This window comes from Bos indicus x Bos taurus, chromosome 13, assembly GCF_003369695.1.
Source record: "Bos indicus x Bos taurus breed Angus x Brahman F1 hybrid chromosome 13, Bos_hybrid_MaternalHap_v2.0, whole genome shotgun sequence".
Classification (NCBI taxonomy): domain Eukaryota; kingdom Metazoa; phylum Chordata; class Mammalia; order Artiodactyla; family Bovidae; genus Bos; species Bos indicus x Bos taurus.
In genome coordinates, this window is record NC_040088.1 from 58,299,352 (window position 1) to 58,322,130 (window position 22,779).

The 22,779-nt window shown below is 45.5% G+C and overlaps 1 protein-coding gene across 16 annotated transcripts in view; it reads right to left on the reverse strand.

Moving 5' to 3' along the window:
• The window catches only part of KIAA1217 (KIAA1217 ortholog), an 815,330-nt gene that overhangs the window by 335,339 nt on the left and 457,212 nt on the right, over nucleotides 1–22,779 (reverse strand). For 5 of the 16 annotated variants that reach the window (XM_027559954.1, XM_027559955.1, XM_027559957.1 and 2 more), the window contains exons 1-2: nucleotides 12,865–13,145; nucleotides 1,913–2,196 (exon numbers count right to left, since the gene is read on the reverse strand). In XM_027559954.1, the coding sequence (XP_027415755.1) occupies nucleotides 1,913–2,196; nucleotides 12,865–12,934 (354 nt within the window). In that variant the 5' untranslated portion in view covers nucleotides 12,935–13,145. Of the gene's footprint in view, nucleotides 1–1,912; nucleotides 2,197–12,864; nucleotides 13,152–22,779 lie in introns of those variants that run through there. The other 11 variants (XM_027559952.1, XM_027559951.1, XM_027559971.1 and 8 more) reach the window with 8 other exon arrangements.

The following is a 22,779-nucleotide window of genomic DNA, read 5'->3' on the forward strand; positions in this document are numbered from 1 at the left end:
TACACAGACCACACTGCCTGCTCTACAGGAAATGGTCTTCACCTTTTAGACCAGAGGAATAAACAAGGACTCAGACTTCACTGAAGTCAAAGTCCAGCTTTTCCTCAACAAACTGCATAACCCTAACTGCCCTGAGTTTCCTCAATCTGAACAGCACTGAATAAAGTATGATTCCTCACATATTAAGACACAGAGAGAGGCACAAATCCTATTAATTAAATGGACAGTGACCCAACTATCAGTAGAAAATAGGGATGCTTTTATTTTTAATCAATTATATCTCAATAAAACTGGGGGAGGGAGGTTACATAACTGATAAACAGAAATAAAAGAAAACAGGGGCATTCTCTACATACACTTGAAATGAAGACTGCCATCCTTTTCTTAGTGAAGAATTCATCTGCTCCTCTCCATATCAACCTAGATTCTTCTTTCTTTTCTGGGCCTACTGCCTCTTGGGACGTGAACATCTCAACATACAATTCATGAGGCATATTTCACATGTTTTAGGCACTCTGATAAAGATTTCATAAAAGAGAAGGTTTCATTTAAAGGATCAAACGAACTGAGCTTAAAGTGTAAAGAATTGAGGCCGACGCCAATCACCATTTCCGTAGACGATAAAAAGCTGAGTCAGACATCACTTTCGTAACTAACTTCCAAGAGAGCAAACTTAAAAACACAGAACTTGTCTCTACCTGGAGTGTCAAAATCAATACCTGCCCACTCTCGTCCCTGACCACAAGGATTGCTAAATGTTCTCCACTTCCATCACCGTGGTCTCCAGCCTCAGATGGAGACGCCCATCTGTGGGCTACAAAGGAGGCCGGCCTCCCATCTCCTGTGGCCCTACACCCATGCTGTCCCCTGAAAAGTAACTGCACACCGTCAAGAAACAAAAACACCCTGAGCCACTGTCGAGGGATAGCTGTGGGGCTGTCAAGATAACCTGAGAAAACAGGTAGCTGCTGACAGCAGAAAGCCAAGCATGCAGAAGAAAAACATGCCTGAGAAGCAAAAAGAACAGAAAACAAGACCCTAACGTCAGCTTCTTGAGGTAAAGGGGTTTGTCACAAGACTATCCCTCTGTGTGCTCTGTTTTAGCCTGAAAATGTATTTATATTCATTCATTCATACACTCATTCTTTCACTGCGCCAAGCACTCAGTAATAAGGGGGCAGACGTTAGCTGATTCCATGCTACACTCAGTTAAGATGCACTTCTGCGCTGCCTGCATTTTAGATATATTTGTGGTTGAACCTGGGACGTTCTTACAGGGGAACTGCATATCCTCTGGTCTCTCTTCTCTAACTTCCTGTTCTCTTACTGTTGTTGCTAAAGAAGGCTGAGCCTTCAGGTCAAATCTTTTCTGCAATCTGCCTCCTCTCCCCAAGCTGACAAAGAGATCTGGGACAATCCAGCAGTGGGCACAATCCACCCAGCTGTTTTTTTCCCCCTTTAACCTGAAGGTCACTGTGCTTTCCCTCATGTTCATTAAAGAATGAGCTTTGCACAGGGAAGGGGAATCAGATGAAGGCAGTCAAAAGGCACCAACTTCCAGTCAGAAATAAGTACAAGGGACATAAAGTAAGCATGACGAATATAATAGCACTGCCATATGTCACACAGAAAGCTGTGAGGAGAGTAAATCTTAAGAGTGCTCATCACAGGAAAAAAAAGTTGTTTTTTTTAATTTCTTTCATCTTGTATCTAAATGAGATGATGGATGTTCACTAAATTTTCTGTGATAACCATTTTATGATGAATATAAATAAAATCATTATTCTGTATTCTTTATAAACATACAGTGTTGTAGGCCAATTATATCTCAATAAAATTGGGAGAAAACAGAATTAAAAAAAAAAAAACGAAGAATGAGCTCGGCAGAGCGAAAATGGCAGGATACTCGTACCTGGTCTCTCAGCCTCTCCTGGTGGCCCATGATGGCGGTGGCATGATGCGGGTATTTCTGCTTCAGATGTTCCAGGAAAGCTTCTCTCTTCCGGTCCATCTCCGACGTTTGCATTCCCAGGATTTCTTTGGAACTTCGAGGCCCACCTAGAGTGTGTCTCCTCGGGATGTTTCGGGAAGATTTGGAAGCTGACACACGGCTGTTCCCATTAGAAAGGCGCTCCTTGGTTCTGCGACATTCTGCATCTTCTAAGGATGTCACCTGCAGGTTGCTCTTTCCTTGTTCTGAGAAACAGAAAAGATACAGCTCACAACTAAAGATTTCACACTAGAAATCTCATTTACAGGCCACCAAGTGCGTTTGCGGCAGCTGATAATGTATGAACGTAACTTAGCAGTATGTGTATGTGTGTGTGTGTGTGTGCGCGCACGGGCGCGTACCCACACAGCAGCAGGAAAGAGGGTAAATCAACAACTAAAAGAAATATGAAAAACTGCACTTTAGAAATAAAGATATTGCAGCAAAAAAAAAAAAAAACTACAATTTCTTTCCCTGAGGTTATTCAAAACCAAAGCACCTGGTCAGACCAGTTTGCAGGCAAGATCTCCTGGAGAAAGGAATGGCAACCCACTCCAGTATTCTTGCTTGGGAAATCCCATGGACAGAGGAGCCTGGCGGGCTACAGTTCATGGAGTCGCAAAGAGTCGAACAGGACTGAGTGACTAGCAGTGCAACACAACCTGGATTACCCTTCACCCTCATCTGTAACTATGGAAAAGTTAACTTAAGTGATTATGATTATTTCTTTATTTTTAAACATAGTTTCATCCTAGTAACAGCACTTCTTACAATTTTATAATCTGAAGGCAGGAATCCTGCCTTCAAGCCTAGATTAAGGACAAATGATGAGACCTCTCTCGCCTCACTGTTTTCACTAATAAATTAAGCATGGCTGAACTGGTATTAGATATGTAAATTTAAATCTTAGTTCCCTGACCAGGCATCAAACCTACAAATCTTGCAATTGAAGCATGGAGTCTCTCTCTCTTTTTTTTTTTTTTTTTGAAGCATGGAGTCTTAACCATTGTACTTACAGGGAAGTCTCTAGCTTTTTATTTTTTAAATATGTATTATTATAAACATACTCTAAATTTTTTTTAATAAATTTCCAATTTAAGAGGGTATTTGCTAATTATTTATCTTCAAAAGTTAAGTACAGAAAACACACCCAATATTTAAGAGATCTAGAGCTGAGTCTCAGAGAACTAATTTTTTTAAGTCTTTACTGAATTTGTTATAGTATTGCTTCTGCAGTTTATGTTTTGGATTTTGGGCCATGAGGCATGTGGGGATCTTAGTTTCCCGATCAGGGATAGAACCTGTGCCCTCTGCAGTGGAAGGTGAAATCCTAACCAATGGACCACCAGTGAAGTCCCAAGAACTAAAACCTGATGCCAGTGACATAAACCAACAAGTGTTCAGAGTTCACACATAAACCAGCTCCTCTAAAGGCAGTGCCGTCAACATGGTTTTTCTCTTCTTTACCTAGAAATACCTATACCTAGAACTGTAGGTACAACACCTGTTGGTTAGACACAGAAAATATTGTAAACGTGGGCTCATTTCCCTGCTGCAGTTTTTCACCCCTAGATGAGTATTCTGGGAGTAATTCTTCTTGTTTACCGTTCACTTCTCATTACATGGCTAATTATAGCTTCTCCATCAGACCATCAGACACTGATGAGGAAAGAGAAGGAAAAAACAGCCCAATTAGTTCATTCTACTATTCATTAACTTCAACAGTACCTTTAGAAGGGGGAGAAGATAGAACTATTGGTTCAAAAGATATTGAAAAAAATAAATAAAAAGGCTCTCGGAGGCAGATGTAGAGAACGAACATGTGGGCATGGTGCAGGGGAAGGAGAGGGTGGCACGAACTGGGAGATTAGCACTGACATATATATATTACCATGTGTAAAATAGACAGCTAGTGGGAAGCTACTGTATAGCCCAGGGAGTCCAGCCTGATGCTCTGCGATGACCTAGAGGGGTGGGATGGGATCGGGGAGTGGGGTAGAAAGGAGGTCCAAGAGGGAGGGAATATATGTATACACACAGCTAACTCACTTGGCTGCATAGCAGGAACTAACACAACACCGTAAAGCAATTTCCTCCAATAAAATTTTTTAAATAAGTAAAATAAAAAGTCTGTGAGACCAGCATGAAATGAGAGAAGCCCAAATCACTTCTGAAATCATGGAACTGACATCTGGAAGAATGAGTGGAAACTGTTTCCTTTTCCTCCAAAGATGACAGGAGAAATCGTCCACTGAAAATCGCCTTGAGCAGGGGAGTCCCTCAAGGGACACACAATTGCTGAGGGAAGTCTTTCTCAGGTAGGGAACAGATGATGATCAGAATTAAAAGCCCTGAGTTCTAGCCCTCCTCCACTCTTTATTGTACATATGGTTTCAGTCAAGCCATCTACTGTCTCTCTGTCTTGATTCCCTACCTACAAAATGCAGAGCTCAATAACACTACCTGTGTTACCAATACTGAGGACCAATAAGAAAGCTGTGAGAAGTTGACTGTCACTATTATGAGCTTTCATGCGTGTGTTTTCTTTTCAATGTCCCTTAGCACCCAACCCACGCTAATCATTAGTTGCTGTCTGGTCGCTAAGTCATGTCCAACTCTTTTGTGACCCCCCTGGACTGTAGCACCCCTCCCCACCCCCCATCCCCGGCTCCTCTGTTCATGAGATTTCCCAGGCAAGAGTACTAGAGTGGGTTGCCATTTCCTTCTCCAGGGGTTTTCCTGACCCGGGCACTGAACCCTCATCTCCTGCATTGGCAGGGTTCTTTACCACTGAGCCATCAGGGAAGCCCCAAAAAATCATTAGTAAGGATCCAATAAATACCTCTGAGTTGGGGGAAAAAAAAAAGATTTGGGGAGATTAATTCCACTTATTCACTCTACCTTCTCATCACATAGGGGCTTCCCTGGTGGCTCAGTGGTATAGCATCTGCCTGCCACTGCAGGAGACGCAGGTTCAATCTCTGGGTAGGGAAGATCCCTGGAGAAGGAAATGGCAACCTACTCCTCTGGTGATGGCTACCTTGTTTGTGGTCTCTTCTCTAATGACACAGAGGTAACAGGAGCTATTGAATAAAGACAGGTGCGGAAAATGTCGCATCTCAGGTTGGGAAATACGTGGGCAATCTGCAAAGATTTAAACTTATGCTTTTGAGTGTGTGCACATGAGTTTTTCATTAGTCAAATTTTTGTCTACTTGATACAACAGAGTTGACTTCTAAATGGATTTTTACAATTACTTTTTTTTTTTTTGGCTGTGCAGCGTGACACTCAGGATCTCAGTTCCCTGATCAGGAATCAAACCTGTGCCCCCTGCAGTGGAATGGCAGAATTCTAACCACCAGGGAATTCCCTTGATTACTTGTGACATCATGCAAATAATATATTTTAAAAGTTATCCCGGACAGCTAGATTAATTGGCAAAATGGAATCTCTGAAAAGGTGATTTCTTCACGTGGACATAACACACAAATATACACATCCACCCAGGAGGACACACACTCATGTTCCTCAACTACCAACAAGGGCAGAAAGTTCTACTGGGCCTTGCTCTGCCACATGAACTCACAAGAACTGTCCTATTTCATCTCAGGATCCTCAGAGAAGGTCAAAACAGCCAGAACAGCAGTCTCTTGGAGACTGAAAAGTTTTCCACGTTCTTTGAAATAAACTGGGAAAGGAGGAGGGAGGGAGAGAGTTGGAGTGCAGGGTCATCTGTCAACATCCACCCTGGAGCAGCCCCACCTCGCTGACCCTCCAACCACAACCCTCTTCATACTTGACGCTGAGAAGGTCACATCCATCTTAGGCTGTGTGCTAAGTTGCTCAGCTGTGTTCCTCTCTCTGCAACCACATGGTCTGTAGCCCGCCAGGCTCCTCTGTCCATGGGATTCTCCAGGCAAGAATACTAGACTGGATTGCCATTTCCTTCTCCAGGGGATCTTTCCAACCCAGGGAACAAACCCGTGTCTCTTACGTCTCCTGCACTGGCAGATAGGTTCTTTACCATTAGTGCCACCTGGGAAGCCCCCCACCTTAGGTTACTTTTCCATTTTTTACTGTCTCGTGGATTCTTCTAAAATGTCTCCAGGTGCTTAAGGAGGTTTAATGCAATGTGCAGGACAGCAGAGACAGTAAATGCACCAGTGGCTAAATGCACTGGCTTCTCATTGCCCTGGGGACCCACCACTCCCTCAGCCCCACCTGCCTGCCTGGCGGATCACTGAGCTCTGGATCCCATCTGCTTGCAGGTCACCCTGCTCCACTTTTACGGCACCCACAACAAACAAACCAATGCGGCTACCACACGAAGCTGTACAACCCAGCTGTACAACTCCTACACAAAGGGCTGTACAACCCATTCCCATTTACCATGACCCTGTAGGGGTCACTGGAGCTTTTTTCTCTATGAGACACAGTTCTTAGAAGCGATCGACTCCCACGCCCGAGGCAGAGGAGACGGCTCTCCCATTCCGGTCATCTGGGGAGAACAGGACCTTTTAGTTGAGGAGGAAACAATCAAAGGGGAGCCGCAGAGGACGTGGAGTCACAATTCCACAGCCAATGGAGTCCCACCAACTCCACTGTCCATGCGGACACACTGCCCGAGGCTTGGAAACAGAAGCTCAGTTCTGGCCCTTGTCTGGAAAGCACTTTGGTGCTAACATTTGAGCCTGGGTGTGTCGGGCTGTTTGCTATTCTGGGAATCCATGTCAAACAAATAACGAAGCTGGAGTCTGAAGACAAGGTTTCCAGTTTTCCCCTTCCTGCCCCTCCCAGCCTCTGTCAGCACAGAGTAACCTCTCCTGCAGGGCAAAGAGCAAGATGGGAGCTTCCAGGGGAGAACGGTCCCCAGCAACCTTCCCTGGAGCAGGAGTGGGGACTGAGAGGACCGAAGTGCCAGAGAGAGACTCTTGCGAGTTTCAAAGGGCTTCTTGGCTGAGATGCACACTTCTGGAAAGGAAAAGTAGAAAGTGGGGGGCTGGGGAGGGGCAGGGACCAGGCAGGCAGAGGACTATGGAAGACAGGTCACCTCAAGGAAGACACCCACAGAGCAAATTATCCTGCAGGCAAGAGACCACAGGAGCTGCCGAGACTGGCTTCACGGCCCCCACTCAGGGTGCCTGGGCTGGGTCAGCTGACCTGCAACCGGGATCTGGACCTGGCATTGTTCCTGCGTTCCATGCCTGCTTGCCATTTGAGAGCCAAGAACAGGGTGGATGGCCTTCCTGAGATTTTACTCCTGGATCAGATTAGGAGGATCCTGTCCTCCTGGGGGCACTGGCGACCCACTCCAGTACTCTTGCCTGGAAACTCCCATGGACAGAGGAGCCTGGTGGGCTGCAGTCCATGGGATCCCTAGAAGTCGACACGGCTGAGCGACTTCACTTTCGCTTTTGACTTTCATGCATTGGAGAAGGAAACGACGCCCACTCCAGTGTTCTTGCCTGGAGAATCCCAGGGACGGGGGAACCTGGTGGGCTGCCGTCTATGGGGTTGCACAGAGTTGGACACGACTGACATGACTTAGAAGCAGCAGCAGTCCTCCCGGGGAAGGAATCTCCCACTGCTTCATAGTGGCTCCTGGTTAGCTGTCTCTAAGGTGTCGTTTTCCAGACTGTGTTGGGACGCTCTCTTGCATTAGAGTATCATGGGGAGCTACAGTTATGTCTGGCTGTACAACGCATTCCGATCTACTATGGCAGCAGTCACAGGTATGTCTGTGTATTTAAACCATAACATCCTTCTGTGCACACACAAGAAAATCCTGTTTTTCAGTCCCCTTCATCTAGTTGGGATCTTGTTCTAATTCCGCTCAATGCAACGTGGGAGGAAACTGCGTGGGCCACCGTTAGCCCTGGCCCCTGACCTCCTGAGTCCTCTTTCCTACCCTTTCTTCTTTCCCCTTTGGCCAGTTAAGTGCAAAAGCTCCAGCAGAAACCTCCAAGACCCTGGGGAATTGACATCACAACTAGATGTCCTTTGGGTGACTTGGGTCCCAGGGTCACCTGGAGGTAAACCACCCCGATCCACTTGGCTAGGAATGTCCACATTCCAGTGTTCAAAGCAAAAATTAACCTTGATTATGCTAAACCACAGACATTACAGCAATCAGGTCATCTGACTCCTAGGTATCACATATTCTGTTGGGACGCACAGAGTTCCTCCATTTTTTTCCAGCTCCCTTGTTAAAATCAAAAAATCACCACCGGAGACACACTGGCACAAAAATTAACAGCTGAAACCAGTCCATTATGTTGAGTCCTCTAAAAAATCTTACACAAGTAAATAAAAGAGGTTTTTGGTAGAGATTTTACACAAAATAGGAACAGCCCCTCCCCTATCCAGAAAAGCATTCTTGTCTCAATGGTTGGTTTGCTGATTGACTGATTTACTTTTTGCAAATATTTATTGAGTGCCTGCTCTGTACACTGAAAGGACTTAGGAAGTGTAGTGAAGTGGTGATCAAAGTAGACTTAATTCCCTTCCCTCATAGGGGAGGCACATTATAATTAAGGAGGCAGACAACAAACAGATAATATGTAACATGAATGTCAAAGCTATGGTTTTTCCAGTGGTCATGTACGGATGTGAGAGTTGGACTATAAAGAAAGTTGAGCGCCAAAGAATCGATGCTTTTGAACTGTGGTGTTTGAGAAGACTCTTGAGAGTCCCTTGGACTGCAAGGAGATCAAACCAGTCCATCCTAAAGGAGATCAGTCCTGAATATTCATTGGAAGGACTGATGCTGAAGCTGAAACTCCAACTTTGGAGTTTGGCCACCTGTTGTGAAGAACTGACTCATTGGAAAAGACCCTGATTCTGGGAAAGATTAAAGGCAGGAGGAGAAGGGAACAACAGAGGATGAGATGGATGGCATCACTGACTCGATGGACATGAGTTTTAGCAAGCTCTGGGAGTTGGTGATGGACAGGGAAGCCTGGCGTGCTGCAGTCCATGGGGTTGCAAAGAGTCAGACACAACTGAGCAACTGAACTGAACTGACTGATAAGTGCTTTGAAGGTTAAAACAGGATAAGGGACAGAAACTGATGGGCAAGTTTAGAGGATGCTTTGGAGCAAAGACCAGAATGTCTGGGGACCCCCAGGGACCCCTCCACCTACCACTTCCCTTGCCAGGGCTGTACTCTGCAAGGCTGCCAATACGGTTTTTTTTCCAGCTTCACTGAGATATAACTGACATGTAATCTTATCTGATTTTAAGGTGTACAATAAATTGATTTGATAGTTACATACTGTGAAATGATTACTACCACAGTGAATATAGTATCTTAAGACCCCAGTGAATCAGGGGTGGTAGGGGGTTTCAAGACATTGGGGCCAGAGTGAAAGCAGTCGCCGCAGGGCTGCTATGGGCGGGCATGGGCATCCTAAGGACCACTCTGGGGAGCCCAAGGGCCTTCAAAAGAAGCAGAATATTGGACTTCCCTGGTGCTCCAGTGGTTAGGACTCAGTGCTGCCTCTGCAGGGGGCAGAGGTTCCATCCTTGGCTGGGAAACTAAGATCTCACACGGCACACGGCAAAAAAAAAAAAAGCATGATATAGTTAGACTCAAATTCAACCACTAATTACTAAGCACCTCTCTGCAATTCACACTGTTTACTACCCAGCAGCTGACGCTTCAGCCCCGGGAGCATCATCGATAAGAATTATTCTCAAGGTAACCATATGCCCAGTTGCCAAAACAGTTCTGGGTTACAACTGTTGTCCCACTGAAATTATTCATAGCGGTCCCTTTCACTCTCAAAACTGTCTCAGTTTGAACAAGTTACACGATCACCCAGAGGATCCTTATCTATCTGTAGATTGATAAACTCAAAGCCCTAGTGTGGTATAATTAGCTGTTTGTTCAGCACATATTTATTGATCGCTGTCTCATGCCTGGTGCTCTGTTAGGTTCTGGGGATGTGAAGACAAAGAAGTCATGGTCTTTGCCCTCGAATACCACACTCTCACTCTCACAATGCCAAATATGATCAAGCCCACAAGGAATCATGGGTGATGCAGCCATCAGAGGCTGGCCTCCTTTGCATGGTTCTCTTGCATATCAAAGAACTGGAGAAGAGGCCACACTCCTTCACAGCATTATTTTCACCCAGGACTCAGTGGGGATCTTAGAAATCTAACCTGAATTCTTAGCCCCCTTTCATGCGCTCCCCAGCCACCTTTCTAGCCTTCTTCTGCACACAGACCCAATCCTGGACCATCTCTAACAATCCTGGGTCCCCTCTTCTAAATTTCAGCCACAAATATCCAAATTGCAATCAACATCTCCACTTGGATGCCTGAGAAGCTTCCAGATCCTACCATAGTCAAAAGATTTTCTGCTCTCCACTTGCAAGCCACAAACACCCTCTCCGCTACTCCTCTCCAACACTTTCCCCTTCAGGTAAATGACAACTTCCCAGAAGCACAGACCAAAATTTCTGAAGTCATCTCCAATTCCTCTGTCTCTCTTATATCCTATATCCAATCCCTTGGCCAATTCAGTTTCATCCTCAATATATATCTAAAGTCTGTCTTCTTACGACCACCTGTTCTACTCCCCTACCTGCTGATTGAAGCTAGTGACTGGTTTACTTTGGAAGCTTCCTAACTGGGCTCCCTGCTCTGCCCTCAACCCCACTCGGGTGATTCTCAGTAGAGCACCCAGGACTACCTCTGAAGAAACCTCTCAGACCCGCCAGCAGCTGCCACTTCCTTTGAAATAAAAGCCAAAGTCCTTACTATCAGAGGCCCTACCCGACAGGACCTAGAATTCTCTTAACCTCTTTTCTATCCATCCTTTCCCCATGTTGTTCTTTGAAAATGCCCTTTTTCTTCCCTCCCTCAGCTCTTTCTGATGTCCCTTCAAGTATCACAGCAGTGCTTAGTCACTCAGTCGTGTCCGACTCTTTGAGACCCCATGGACTGTGGCCCGCCAGGCTCCTCTGTCCATGGGGATTCTCCAAGCAAGAACCCCAGAGTGGGTTGTAACCACCTCCTCCATCATAGTAGTGAGGCCGTCTCTAACAACCCTACTACAGTTTCACCCCTACCCCTCCATACTCAATATCCGCTTTCTCTGCCTTATTTTCCCCCACAGTTTAATGAACTTACTAGATAAAACATAAGATGCCCAGTTAAATTTGAATTTCAGATAAACAACGAATAATTTTTAGCATAAGTGTATCCCAAATATTGCATGGTATATACTTATACTAAAAAAAGTTTATTTTTTACCTGAAATTCAAATTTAAATGAGCCTCTTTTATTTTTGCTTGACAAAATATGGCAACCCCACCATATAAAATGCTATTTTACTTATCTGTTTATTGTTTTTGTCCTCCACTCCCCCTCCCCCACACTTGGCCCTTAGAATATAAGGCAAGGGCTTTTCATCTATTTTGTTCATTGCTGGATCCCCAGAAGCTAAAACAGTGACTCCCACAGAACAGATGCTTGATATTTAGTGAATAAATGAAATAAGGTGATCACACTGCATCAGTCTCACCATCTCAGTCTCTGAAGGGTCTCTGAACTGCTGTGGTTGTTTGTAAATTGTTTCTTAAATCAGTTCCACTCTCTTGTTGCGCCTCTAGATTCCGAGTATTTCGTAATGCAGCAGAAGCCCAGAGGTTGAATTCCTGCTGCAGGACCCTGTCTATCAAAGAGGGCAGGGGAGGGGGCCCCACTGCGTAGGGGCCCCGAAGGAGAGTCTTGTGCTTTGACAGCACACACACAGACAACAAGCTGAGGACTCTGAGTCTGGGATTCTCCAGGGTTCACTGGTCTTAAAGTTTCCTGCTTTTCACCGGGGGGAATTTCTATCTCTTCTAATTGCATTTTCTTCTGTCTGGCTTAGTTTTGCATTTTCAGTGTGGATGAGTCATGTGTGACTTCCCTTTTGCCTTTTTAAAAAACACACACCTTTTCCCCTGTGCATTGTTGTTACTCCCACGCACAGCACTGCAGCCCCGCAAGCATGGCTATTAACTGGCCCCTGGATGAACCTGGGCTACGGTGGGGGAGGGGAGGGTTCTGGATTGTGCTGGGTCCAAACCCGCTGCCTTCGCGATAGTGCATGCAAGGTAGGCTCCGGAGTCAGAGACGTCAGACACTGGACCGCCCAGCCGAGGAGCCCTTTCCCCACCCAACCCCACTGCATAATTTCTTTGGAACGACATATGCTTCTGGAAGTTCCCTACGGAAAAGACAAGTCTATTATAAACACAATCAAAGGGAAACTGCTCAGAGAAAATCTATCAGAACTGTCTTAACAGCTCCCAACTTTTGAATTCAAGCATACAGAAAATTCGCACAGCTCCATCTCTCTTCTACATGGACAAGTGCTCCCCTGCTGTTCCGATCCGGAAAAAAAAAGAAAACACCCCCAAACTCTGCGATTTAACTCTCAAATACGACCAAACTTGCCTCCGACGTGCCTGTGCCTCGTGGAATCCCCCCAACCAATGAATGGAAGTGTTGCCGTCCCCGAGAGACCTTTCCAGAAAGAGCTCCTCTCTCCCGCGACTGGAGCAGTGAGCATGGAAAGCTGCTTTGGGCGATGTATTTGTCATTGCCCGGAGATCTAGCAAGTACTGACGGCTTACAGGGCTACCAATGTAACATCACCCCGCCACTTCTTTGCCTGCTCAAGAAAATCCTGCCAGAGATTAAAAAAAAAAAAAAAAAGTCCAGCCTACAGCTCTCCACTGAGTTGGGAAAACGCACCACCCCAAGAAATACGCCTTTTCTGTGCCAGGCGCTCGCTCTGCAGTTATAAAAAGCAGCAGCCAGCCGCGAGGCACACGCGGAACCGTAACTCCATCTTTGAATGAGAGCCTCTTACTTACCCGGCATCTGTCTGCTGTCTGCTGAGTAAGGAAGGCATGGCTCACATTTCTGGCTTTCGTTTTCTTCCATTGTCCCTGCCTCCGGCCCAGGCTCCTCTCTGGTCTTTAAACTTCAGAGCGCCGTTCTGAAAAAATGCTTCCAGAAAGCGCCTGGAAGGGGGCCCGGGGGGTGGGGAGGAGGGGACGGTGCGAAACCCCACCCCAAACTATTCTCCACTCCGGTGCAAAGTCTCTCTCGCCGGGGAAGACTGCATTCCAGCGCCCGGCCTCCCGCGTCCCTCCGCGCGCGCGCGTCCCCGGGTCCGTCCGTCTGTCCGCCCGCCGGCTCCCTGAGGAATGCGGGCTGGGCCCCCCGCCCGCCCCCGCGCCGCGCGCTTCCCCGAGGCCCCAACAGGTGATGCGCTGTCCTGCCCTGGACCCACGCGGGCCCCCCCGAGGCAAACTGCGGCGACTTCGCAGCTGGGGAAGGAAAACATGGCCCGGGATCGCCGGCAGGAGCCTTTGCTGGAAGCCGGTTCTCCGTCTCTTTCATCTCACAGAATCAGCCTCCCCAAATAGGCTGATATCCTGAAAAAGGAACAGCCGGCTGCGGAACGTCCCAAATTTCAGTGAAATCCCTTTTAAAAAGGGCAACGAGAAGGACAGGTTATATGCTGAAGGTTCTTACACACTTTCTTCACCAAGCGTTTAGAGCTTGATTAACAGACAGATACAGCTGACTTTGCACACAATCAGTTTGTCTCTTCAGCTGGACTTTTCAAAGTTTGTACTCCTTTGCCTACACTTTCTCAACAGTTCCTCCTCCCCAACACACATAAACACACTAACACGTTGATCACAAATCTGAAAAGTAAACTAGTAAAATCAACCTTCTGAATCTCTCCAGTTCATTAAAATAGAAAGGAAATGCTTTTCTTTGGATGGACAGAGTTGCATCCAGCATACTCATTCTCCCTTGAAACTACCTACAAACATTTATTTTGTTCTTTACCCGGTCCTTGAAACCCTGGCCGATTTCCCAGAAAGTGAAAAGGGGAAGCATAGTGTCCACAAAAATGTAAAAAAAAAAAAAAAAAAAAGGTATATAATCTGTGCAATGTACATGCTGCTATTTCAGATATGGGCAAATCACACACTACCTAGGAAGAGGGTGATCTTTTAATCTGTAGGAGCCCCATTATTTGGTGGGGGGAAGGAGGATGGTTAGCCTGCTGACCATAAGGCTTGGCCCAGTTTACATATCATTCAGACAAGGTTTTACATTAATTTAGATGAAGAGTGTGTGCAGAACAATGACTGGCCTACCCTCCAGATTCTGTCCTTGAGTCACCTGTGTACTTTGGCAGTGTGGGAGACATATTTTGGCCATTTCAGAGAAAAAAGATTTGGAAGCCCATGAAGAAGTCATGCCAGGAAGTCACATCAGGTCATCGTGCAAGGTCATCACATCAGGAAGGGAAGAAGAGCCCCCCTCAACTCCTAAAAGGATTTTTCTTGAAACCCAAGAAGATGTGGTAGATCTAGAAGAAAGTTAAAGCCAAGCCCAGTAGCACTGAAGGCAGGCAGTTGGGTTGACTGGGGCAGATATCTCAAGGACCTCGTGACTTTGCAACAGGCTGACCTGGTAATCTTGCTTTAAGGAGGAACTAATTATACACACTTTCTGTATTGGTGGCCTATGGCAAAGGCCAGACGAATCTCCTTTTAACCTCATTATTTCCTTGGGTTCAGAGTGTTCAGGAAGCAGGGATCTGAGTTCAGGCCCCCAGGTCCAGATTATCCGGGTCCTTGTCTAGCTGTTGAGTATTTGTCTTCAAGTTATTAATGCCAGAAAGGATGGGGGTGGGGTAGAAGGAGAGAGCACGGCAGGGTAGCTCCAGATGTTAGCCTAAACCAGATGTCCCTGGGCTTGCGGCTGTGACACCAACCCACCTTGATTTGATGTGTGGAGAGCCTGTTCCTGGCAGTTTCTGCCTGTCTCTTGACACAGTACAGAGGCAAAAACCCCAGGATGAAGGAGACGGCAAGGCACCTACAATGGCGGTCTGTCCTCAACAATCTGTAGCACCCTGGCCTACTCGGGGGTCTTCCAGACTAGCTCAATCCAGGCAGAAAAGACGCACCTTTCGATGCAGATTCTGCTTCCCTGGGGCTGTTTGGAAAGTGTAAGAGCAGATAAACTCTCTTGTCGATTTCAAATAAGCCAGATGGGGGCTCTCCCACCCATCTTGCACTCTGCTTAGTTCCCTGGCAGCCCAAGAAACCCCCTGTGGCTGGAACCCTCCCCTCCCCCACAAGCGAAGCTGACTCTGGCCTCTACAGACATTCCTTGAAGCAAGATTCTTCAGGGAGTGCACAAAAGAAAAAGGCGTTTAGCAATGAAGATACTTAACATAAATCATTAAGAACCATGCAATCTAGATATAGATTTACAGTAAAACACGTTCTCTTGAGTAGTCAAACTTTCTGATCGTACTATGGGGAAAAGCTTCTATCGTACTAATACTGGCCCTTTGTTCCTCCTCCTTGAGAACAGGAACTGAAAACAGTTGGAGAGGCTCTGTATTAATGCCACGGCACTATTCTCTACATTGCTCCCCAAAGCAAAGACCTCGCTGAGAACTTTTTGCTGATTGTCAGTTTCTCTGAGTGGGGTCTCTGGCAAACAGTAACCCTTTTCTGCAATCTCCATTCGTTTAATAATTCAGATCTTCATGAAACATACTATTATTGTCATTGCTATTACTGTGGGATGTTCTTTCTGGAAGAAACACTCTTTGAACTAGACGTACATGAAGCTTTTCGGTTTCATTTAATGTCTGGGTTAAAAAAAATTGCTATGACAAACCAACCTGCCTACCGCCAGCCTTCGAAATTTGTTGTGAAAGGCCTAAAGAAAGCGGGAAGCACTTGAAATGTGGATTTTCCTGCAGACACATAAAGACCTACAAGAAAGTTACCATCAGGCTATATTTTCAACTCCATTTCAGTTAACCAGGGAAGGTACAAGATGATTTCTTGGTTAATGGCACCATATGTTGGCAATTCATGATTCCCAATGAGCTAAGACACAGAGAAGTGTCATTTAAAAAGGAAGACAACTGATGAGATACTAGTGATGTAAGGAGAACTGGTGATTTTGCACCCAGAACAAACCCATGACAGAACTAAGCCATTATTGGTTGTGATAATGCAATTTCAACGGGCATTACTATGATGGACATTAATCACAAAAATCATAAATATTGTGTATGACTTCTGGGCAGGCATATTTAATTATAGGGCTGAGGAAAGCATGTCAGTTTTCTTCGTGTAAGTTTTTCAAGAAAAAAATCGCTAGAATAAGCATTCGTGGAATCATGCTGCTATGTTTCAATTTTTTTCTTTTCTGTTTTACTTAAAATCCTATTAAGAACAGGATAACTTAAAATGATATGACATTGGGACACAAGAGAAATAATTAATGCTTGCTGAAGTCATAAAATGTAATCTTCCAAGGTTTCCATAACTGTGAAAATCAAACAAAACAAAGTGAAAAACAAGCCACAATGTTTCAACCAGAGACCTCAGGTCTGTTGTGTGATGAATCTTCTCTTCTAAAGGACGTGCTGTTGTGTGCAACTCTGCAAGTCAGAAATCAAGGACTTTTGACAACTGGGAAAACATTTGCTTCAATGGATGATCTGGTGAATGAAATGCAAGATCTTCAACCCTCCTGTTGCCAGCAGTGTGTCAGCTGGCTAGCGTGAGCGTATACTTAAATATAAACCAGACCACTTGTGACAGGGAAAGGAGACACCGTTAATAATGACAACAGGACAAGATGCAGAAACTACGACTGTCCCTGGCAAGCCAGCACAGATGGTCACCTAAGTTCAAGATAAGCCCTCCATACCGTCAGTATCCAAATGTGAAATGAACATAATAATTTCTCCAACACAGACCTCACATGAGAAACATACTTATTAATTAAATGTGTGAACTTCATCTCTGTATTACAAACTCCACTAACAGTTTCACATCAGGAAACACAGATTCCAGAATACAATATCCTGCATGATTCAGCCATCAAAACAGAGTTTTCCTTTCTGTGTCTAGGACAAAGGTCTCACAGATGCGACCAGGTCATCATTTATAGCTCCAGCCTTCTCTCCAGAGAATAACCCATCTTCTTCACAGTTCTTAAAATCCTAATTGCTGCAAGGAGACCCTGCAGGCCAAGGAGAAGTGAAGTGGCCAAGAGCCTCCCCCCTACTCCTCCACCTCCCAACACACAACCCCCTTACGTCTCTATATTGTGATGTCCTGGAACTTTTCTCCCCTACGTCGTAACAAATTCCTCATGTGGATATAAATATGAGCCACACTTGTATCCAATGTGTTAATGCTTTAAGCAGATTTGCTTTCTTTTCCAGAGAATCCATTGATGTTCATTTTTATTGGGGTTTCTTTTTATCTCTTTTAAGTTGGTAGATACTGGAGACAGCAGGCCTTGTCTACACACCACTGTGGCGATGCTGTCTTGTCTGCACCATGGTGGGGAGGTGCCAGACCCTGGTCACTGCAGACCCGGTCTGGATCCTAGGTGGCAGCTTTTAAGTGAGAATCGCAACTTGTAGATGCTCGCGCCTCTTCTACCGGAGTGAGCTAAACCCCAACGTATTCCACAGAATTCCAGGGTGGAATCCACAGAAGGTGAGAACCTCCACAAATGTAAGCGCCCTGCTGGCTGCCTCGCTTTTCCCAAGGGTGCCATTATGAACCCTTTCAATATGGAATATTTGGTGAGGCCTCGCTGGAAAGAGACTTCCCGGGCCTATTTCTGCTTTGGGCTTGTCCACGTGGCTTTCCTCAAAGCAGTGAGTTCTTGGGAGTGGAAAAGGCAATGAGAACTATGGGAGCCAATCACAGAGCCAGAAGGCTGGGATCCTGGGGTTCTCTTCTCCCCACTCGCCTCTCCCATTCTGCAGATGAGCAAACTGAGGTCTGGAGTGTTAATGCCAGTCAGGCTGCCATCTCTCCTGTATCGTGGTCAGCCTTTGCCCTGTTATACTTGCTAAGTATTTAGGATCTTTTTATTATTATTATTATTATTGCAGCATAGATGATTAACATTGTTGTGTTAGTTTCAGGTGTATAGCAAAGCAAATCAGTTTTGATGGTGTTGATTTAGTTGCTAAGTCTTGCAGGTAGAATCTTTACCAACTGATCCACTAGGGAAGCCCATACATATACATATATCCATTATTTTTTAGATTCTTTTCCCATATAGGTCATTACAGAGCACTGAGAAGAGTTTCCTGTACTACATAGCAAGTCCTTATTAGTTATCAATGGCACCCCACTCCAGTACTCTTGCCTGGAAAATCCCATGGATGGAGGAGCCTGGTGGGCTGAAGTCCATGGGGTCGCTAAGAGTCGGACACGACTGAGCAATGTCACTTTCACTTTTCACTTTCATGCATTGGAGAAGCAAACAGCAACCTACTCCAGTGTTCTTGCCTGGAGAATCCCAGGGATGGGGGAGCCTGATGGGCTGCCATCTATGGGGTCACACAGAGTCGGACACGACTGAAGCAACTTAGCAGCAGCAGCAGCAGTGTGTATATGTCAATCCCAATATCCTAATTTATCCCTCCCCTCTACATAGGATCTTTTATCCTTTTTTCTCACAACTGCCCAAGGAGATCTCTCAATTATTCCAGCTCCTTTTGCTCTCCTGAAATGAAGAATCAAGTCAGGGTTCGCAAAAGGGAGTGTATATTGGTTTCTAAAATTCTTCTCCCCTTGACCATAGAATTGGGTCTGGTATTATTGGGGTTGGGTGGGGGGAGCATTGCTGTACAAGCCACGTGGCATCAGGCATTGCATCATTTCTGCTCATCAAGATCTGGTGTGCATTGCGTGTGTTAGCCCATGGGCTGCTTCTCTACCACCATGGACCATTCCAGGTGGGCAGGGCTTCCCTGAGCAGGTGAGGCTGGAACCAGCCATCAGAGATGCTGGAGAGGAGCCCGGACTGGCCAGTAGGGGAAAGAGCCTAGGAGGTGAGCTGGGGGAGGCATGGCCAGGAAGTCACACCTGTCCAGAACAGGGGTGAAGCCTGGGGGCTCTGAGAGTCCTCCCTAGAGATGACCTTGATTCAGCAGAAAGCAGGGTCTAGAATTGCCTCCTGCAGCCCAAAGTGGGTGGGGTGGTCCTTACTGCTCCCTACACTGAGCCTCTGCCCCTACTTCTAGAAGTCAGAACTCCTCGCCTTCCCCATCAGGGCAGGGAAACTCATTTGAAACTGGACTGATGGCCTCCATATGCTTTAATGCCAAGCATATGCTGAACTAGACTTTATTTCAATAATGCATTTAATTTTTTTTCAGTTTTGTCATCAGTTCTCAGCTTTGTTGAGTAATAGCCACAAACTTTATTTGTAAGAGAATATGGACAGCAGAGAATGGAAGGGTCAAAGCAAATACATGGCCCTTCAGTTCACCCCAAGAAGGCTGCATGTGACGCTGAGATGGCACAGAGCTGGCCACGTTCACCCCACACAGGCCGTGTGGCGCTGTGGGAGCTGCGAGGGCACCCGGCTATCCTCAGACTCGGGGCACTCCTGAGATGCGGGGTGCCCCCAGGGGTGCAGGATGCCCCAGGGTGGGGGTGATGGATGCTGCAGCAACCCCAGCCCACCCCGAGTGTCAGCTCTCCAGCATCTCAACCCTCTAGTTTTATAGTCAACGCCTGAAAGCCAATCACGTGCTTCAAAACTTAAGTGTTTTTACAGTGATTTCATTTTGCTCTCTCCCACCCCAGCCCCCAGAATTTAAGGGACGGGGAGAACTTATATTTCTTGCAGATGGGAAAAACAGTTTTAATAATGAAGGACCTGATTTCTGGGGCCAAGTGGGTATGTGAGGTGCTGATACTGGGGTAGGAGGGGAATGCAAATGAAGATGCCCAGCATTTAGCAAACAACCACTCCATGGCTCAGCTTCTCTGCCTTCTAGCTCCAGGGAATTTTGTGTTCATCCCCATGTGCATAAAATTCAGTGTTTCCCAGATTATGTTGTTTTGCTATTGAACTATCCTTTTGCAAACTTTATATGGACAAGGCTAAGTGGGATCAAATATAATTAGAAGTTGGGCAAGGGTTTCCCTAACACTATATTAAGAGTCTAATCTGTGTGACATGATTGATTTCAAAGTTGCAAGGAATGAAATGATAACAGGTAGTTTCTACCCGTTCCCTCACATATACATGTACCTCATTCAACACACCCACACCCAATATGCATAAGACCCCAGGACACGGATAAATGGCAAACTGGTGCACAAAGCAAAAAGACGATCAGAGAGCAGCTGGTGATATTTCCAGGCTTGCCCAGCTCACAAGCACTTTCTGAGGAAGTTGCTGGGGAAGCTTCTCTATGCCACCCCCAGGCCTGACCTCCAGCAAGTGGGGATCAGCAGCTACCGTGGAAAACTGTACAGATGTTCCTCAAAAAACTAAAAATAGAATTACCACATGATACAGTGATTCCACTCGTGGGTATATATCCAAAGAAAATGAAAACACCAATTCAAAAAGATGTATGCACTGCAATGTTCATAGCAACATTATTTACAATAGCCAAGACATGGAAGCAACCTAAATGTTCATCATTACATGAATGGATAAAGAGGATATGGTATATACACAATGGATTGTTACTCAGCTATAAAAAAAGAATGAAATTTTGCCATTTGAAACAACATGGATGGACCTGGCAGCTATTATTCTTAGTCAAATAAGTCAGAGAAAGACAAAATATTTTATATCTTCACCTATATGTGGAATCTAAAAAATAAATGAATGAATATAACAAAACAGAAGCAGATTTCTAGATAGAGGGTAAAACAGCGGTTACAGTGGGGAGGAAGGAAGAGGAGCAAGACAGTGGAAGGGGATTAAGAAGTACAAACTACCAGGTATAAAATAAATAAGATACAGCACAGGATGTAATGTACAGCACAGGGACTATAGCCCCAACTTTATAATAATTTTAAATGAAGTATAATCTATAAAAATATCAAATCACTATGTTGTACATCTGAAACTAATACAACATTGTAAGTCAACTATAGTTCAATTTTTTTTTAAATTTTTAGTTAAAAAGTTGATGATGGGGGTGCTGACTGGCAGAAGACTGATAAAATAAAGGCCATTTTGAGGGCTCTTGCATTTCAAATGAGAAGTTTACGTTGCAAACTATAGGCAATGAGGGGTGAATGGAGCAAATCTGAACTTTAGAAAGTGATTATGTTGGCACAATGGAGGCTAGAGTGAATGGGGGGGGGGTCGAGGGGGAGGGGCAGAGATGGGCTTCAGGGTAATTAGTCAGGAACTCTAATAAACGGACCGTTTCATGGCGTGTCTGCTGGAGTCACGGACAATGTCTCTCTGTTACCCTTTCCCGCCTTCTCCGTGTTATTTGTTCACAAAAGCAAGTGCCCTGCCAGCGCCCACCCTGGTTTAAAAATTCTCCCAAGGAGAAGCTCATCCATTTCACACAAGTTTGAGTCACTATGACACAGAAATTACATAGACCATCAAACCAGCCTCTGCATTTACCCAATAAGAAGAAAGAGTCAACAACAATAAGCGTGGCCCAGTGAACAAAAAACAAAAGATAACAAAACAGAGGCAGCAATTAGTAATTTAAAAGGTGCTGTTTGGGGGGACTTCCCTGGCGGTCCAGCGGTTCAGGAGATTCCTGATCCGGGAACTAAGATCCCATATGCCTTGCGGCCAAAAAATAAAAAATAAATTTAAATAAATAAATAAGATGATGAAGATCCCACCTGCTGTGTGGCCAATAAATAAGTAAATGAAGAGATGAATGCAGATAGTTTCAAAAGGTCATATTACTAGAAACCTATGTTTATTAAACAAAATAAAATAAAAAGGGCTGTTTGGGGGACTTCGCTGTTGGTCCAGTGGCTAAGGCTCTGTGCCCTCAGTGCAGAGGGCCTGGGTTCCATCCCTGGTCAGGGAACTAGATCCCACATACTGCAACTAAGACTCTGGGTGCCACAACTAAGACTTGGGGCAGCCAAATAAATACTATTTTAAAGTGCTGTTTTATTTAGGTTCTCAAATTATGTGGAGGCAAACTCTTGTTCACTCTTGAGCTGTGTGATGTTGGGTCAGTGGTTTTTTTAACCTCTCTGGACCCTGGGGTTTCTCATCTGTAAAATGAAGGCTTTAAGGCTAGATAAATACTGAGCCCTCTTAATGACCACCTGAATCTCAGTTCTTCTATTACTGCCTTTCCAGACAACCCAGGTTCGTACTGGGAAGGAAAGGTAATCACTCAGACTGGCTCCTCTTCGTTCTGAAGCAGCTCTTCCATCTGGGCCCCAACTGGACTCATGGAAGCGAGCTGAGTGCCACTTATGCTTCATTCTCAGTGTTCTTCCTGGAGCCCCAGTACTGTCTACACATACACACTACAGCCTAATTCCTTTTTTAAAAATATTTATTGATTTGCCTGCACAAATAATATTTATTGAGTGATTTGGGTCTTAGGTGCAGTACACAGGGTCTTCCATGTCTAGTTGCAGCATGCGAACTCTTAGCTGTGGCATGTGATATCTAGCTCCCTGACCAGGGATCGAACCCAGGCCTCCTGCACTGGGAGCTCAGAGCCTTAGCCACTGGACCACCAGAGAAGTCCCTACAGCCTAGGTCTTGAGGCCTCATCTTTACACAGAGCCTGAGCTCTAAAGTGAGAGAGACCACACGGCTTTAGGCACCTTGAGCTGCTAATATTTCTGCATGGAGGGAGCACAGACTGAGTCCAGGCCTGAGTCTCTGCTCCATCCCTTACTTGCTATGCCAACCTGGGCAAGTGATTTCAGTTTTCCTGCTAAAGATGGAAA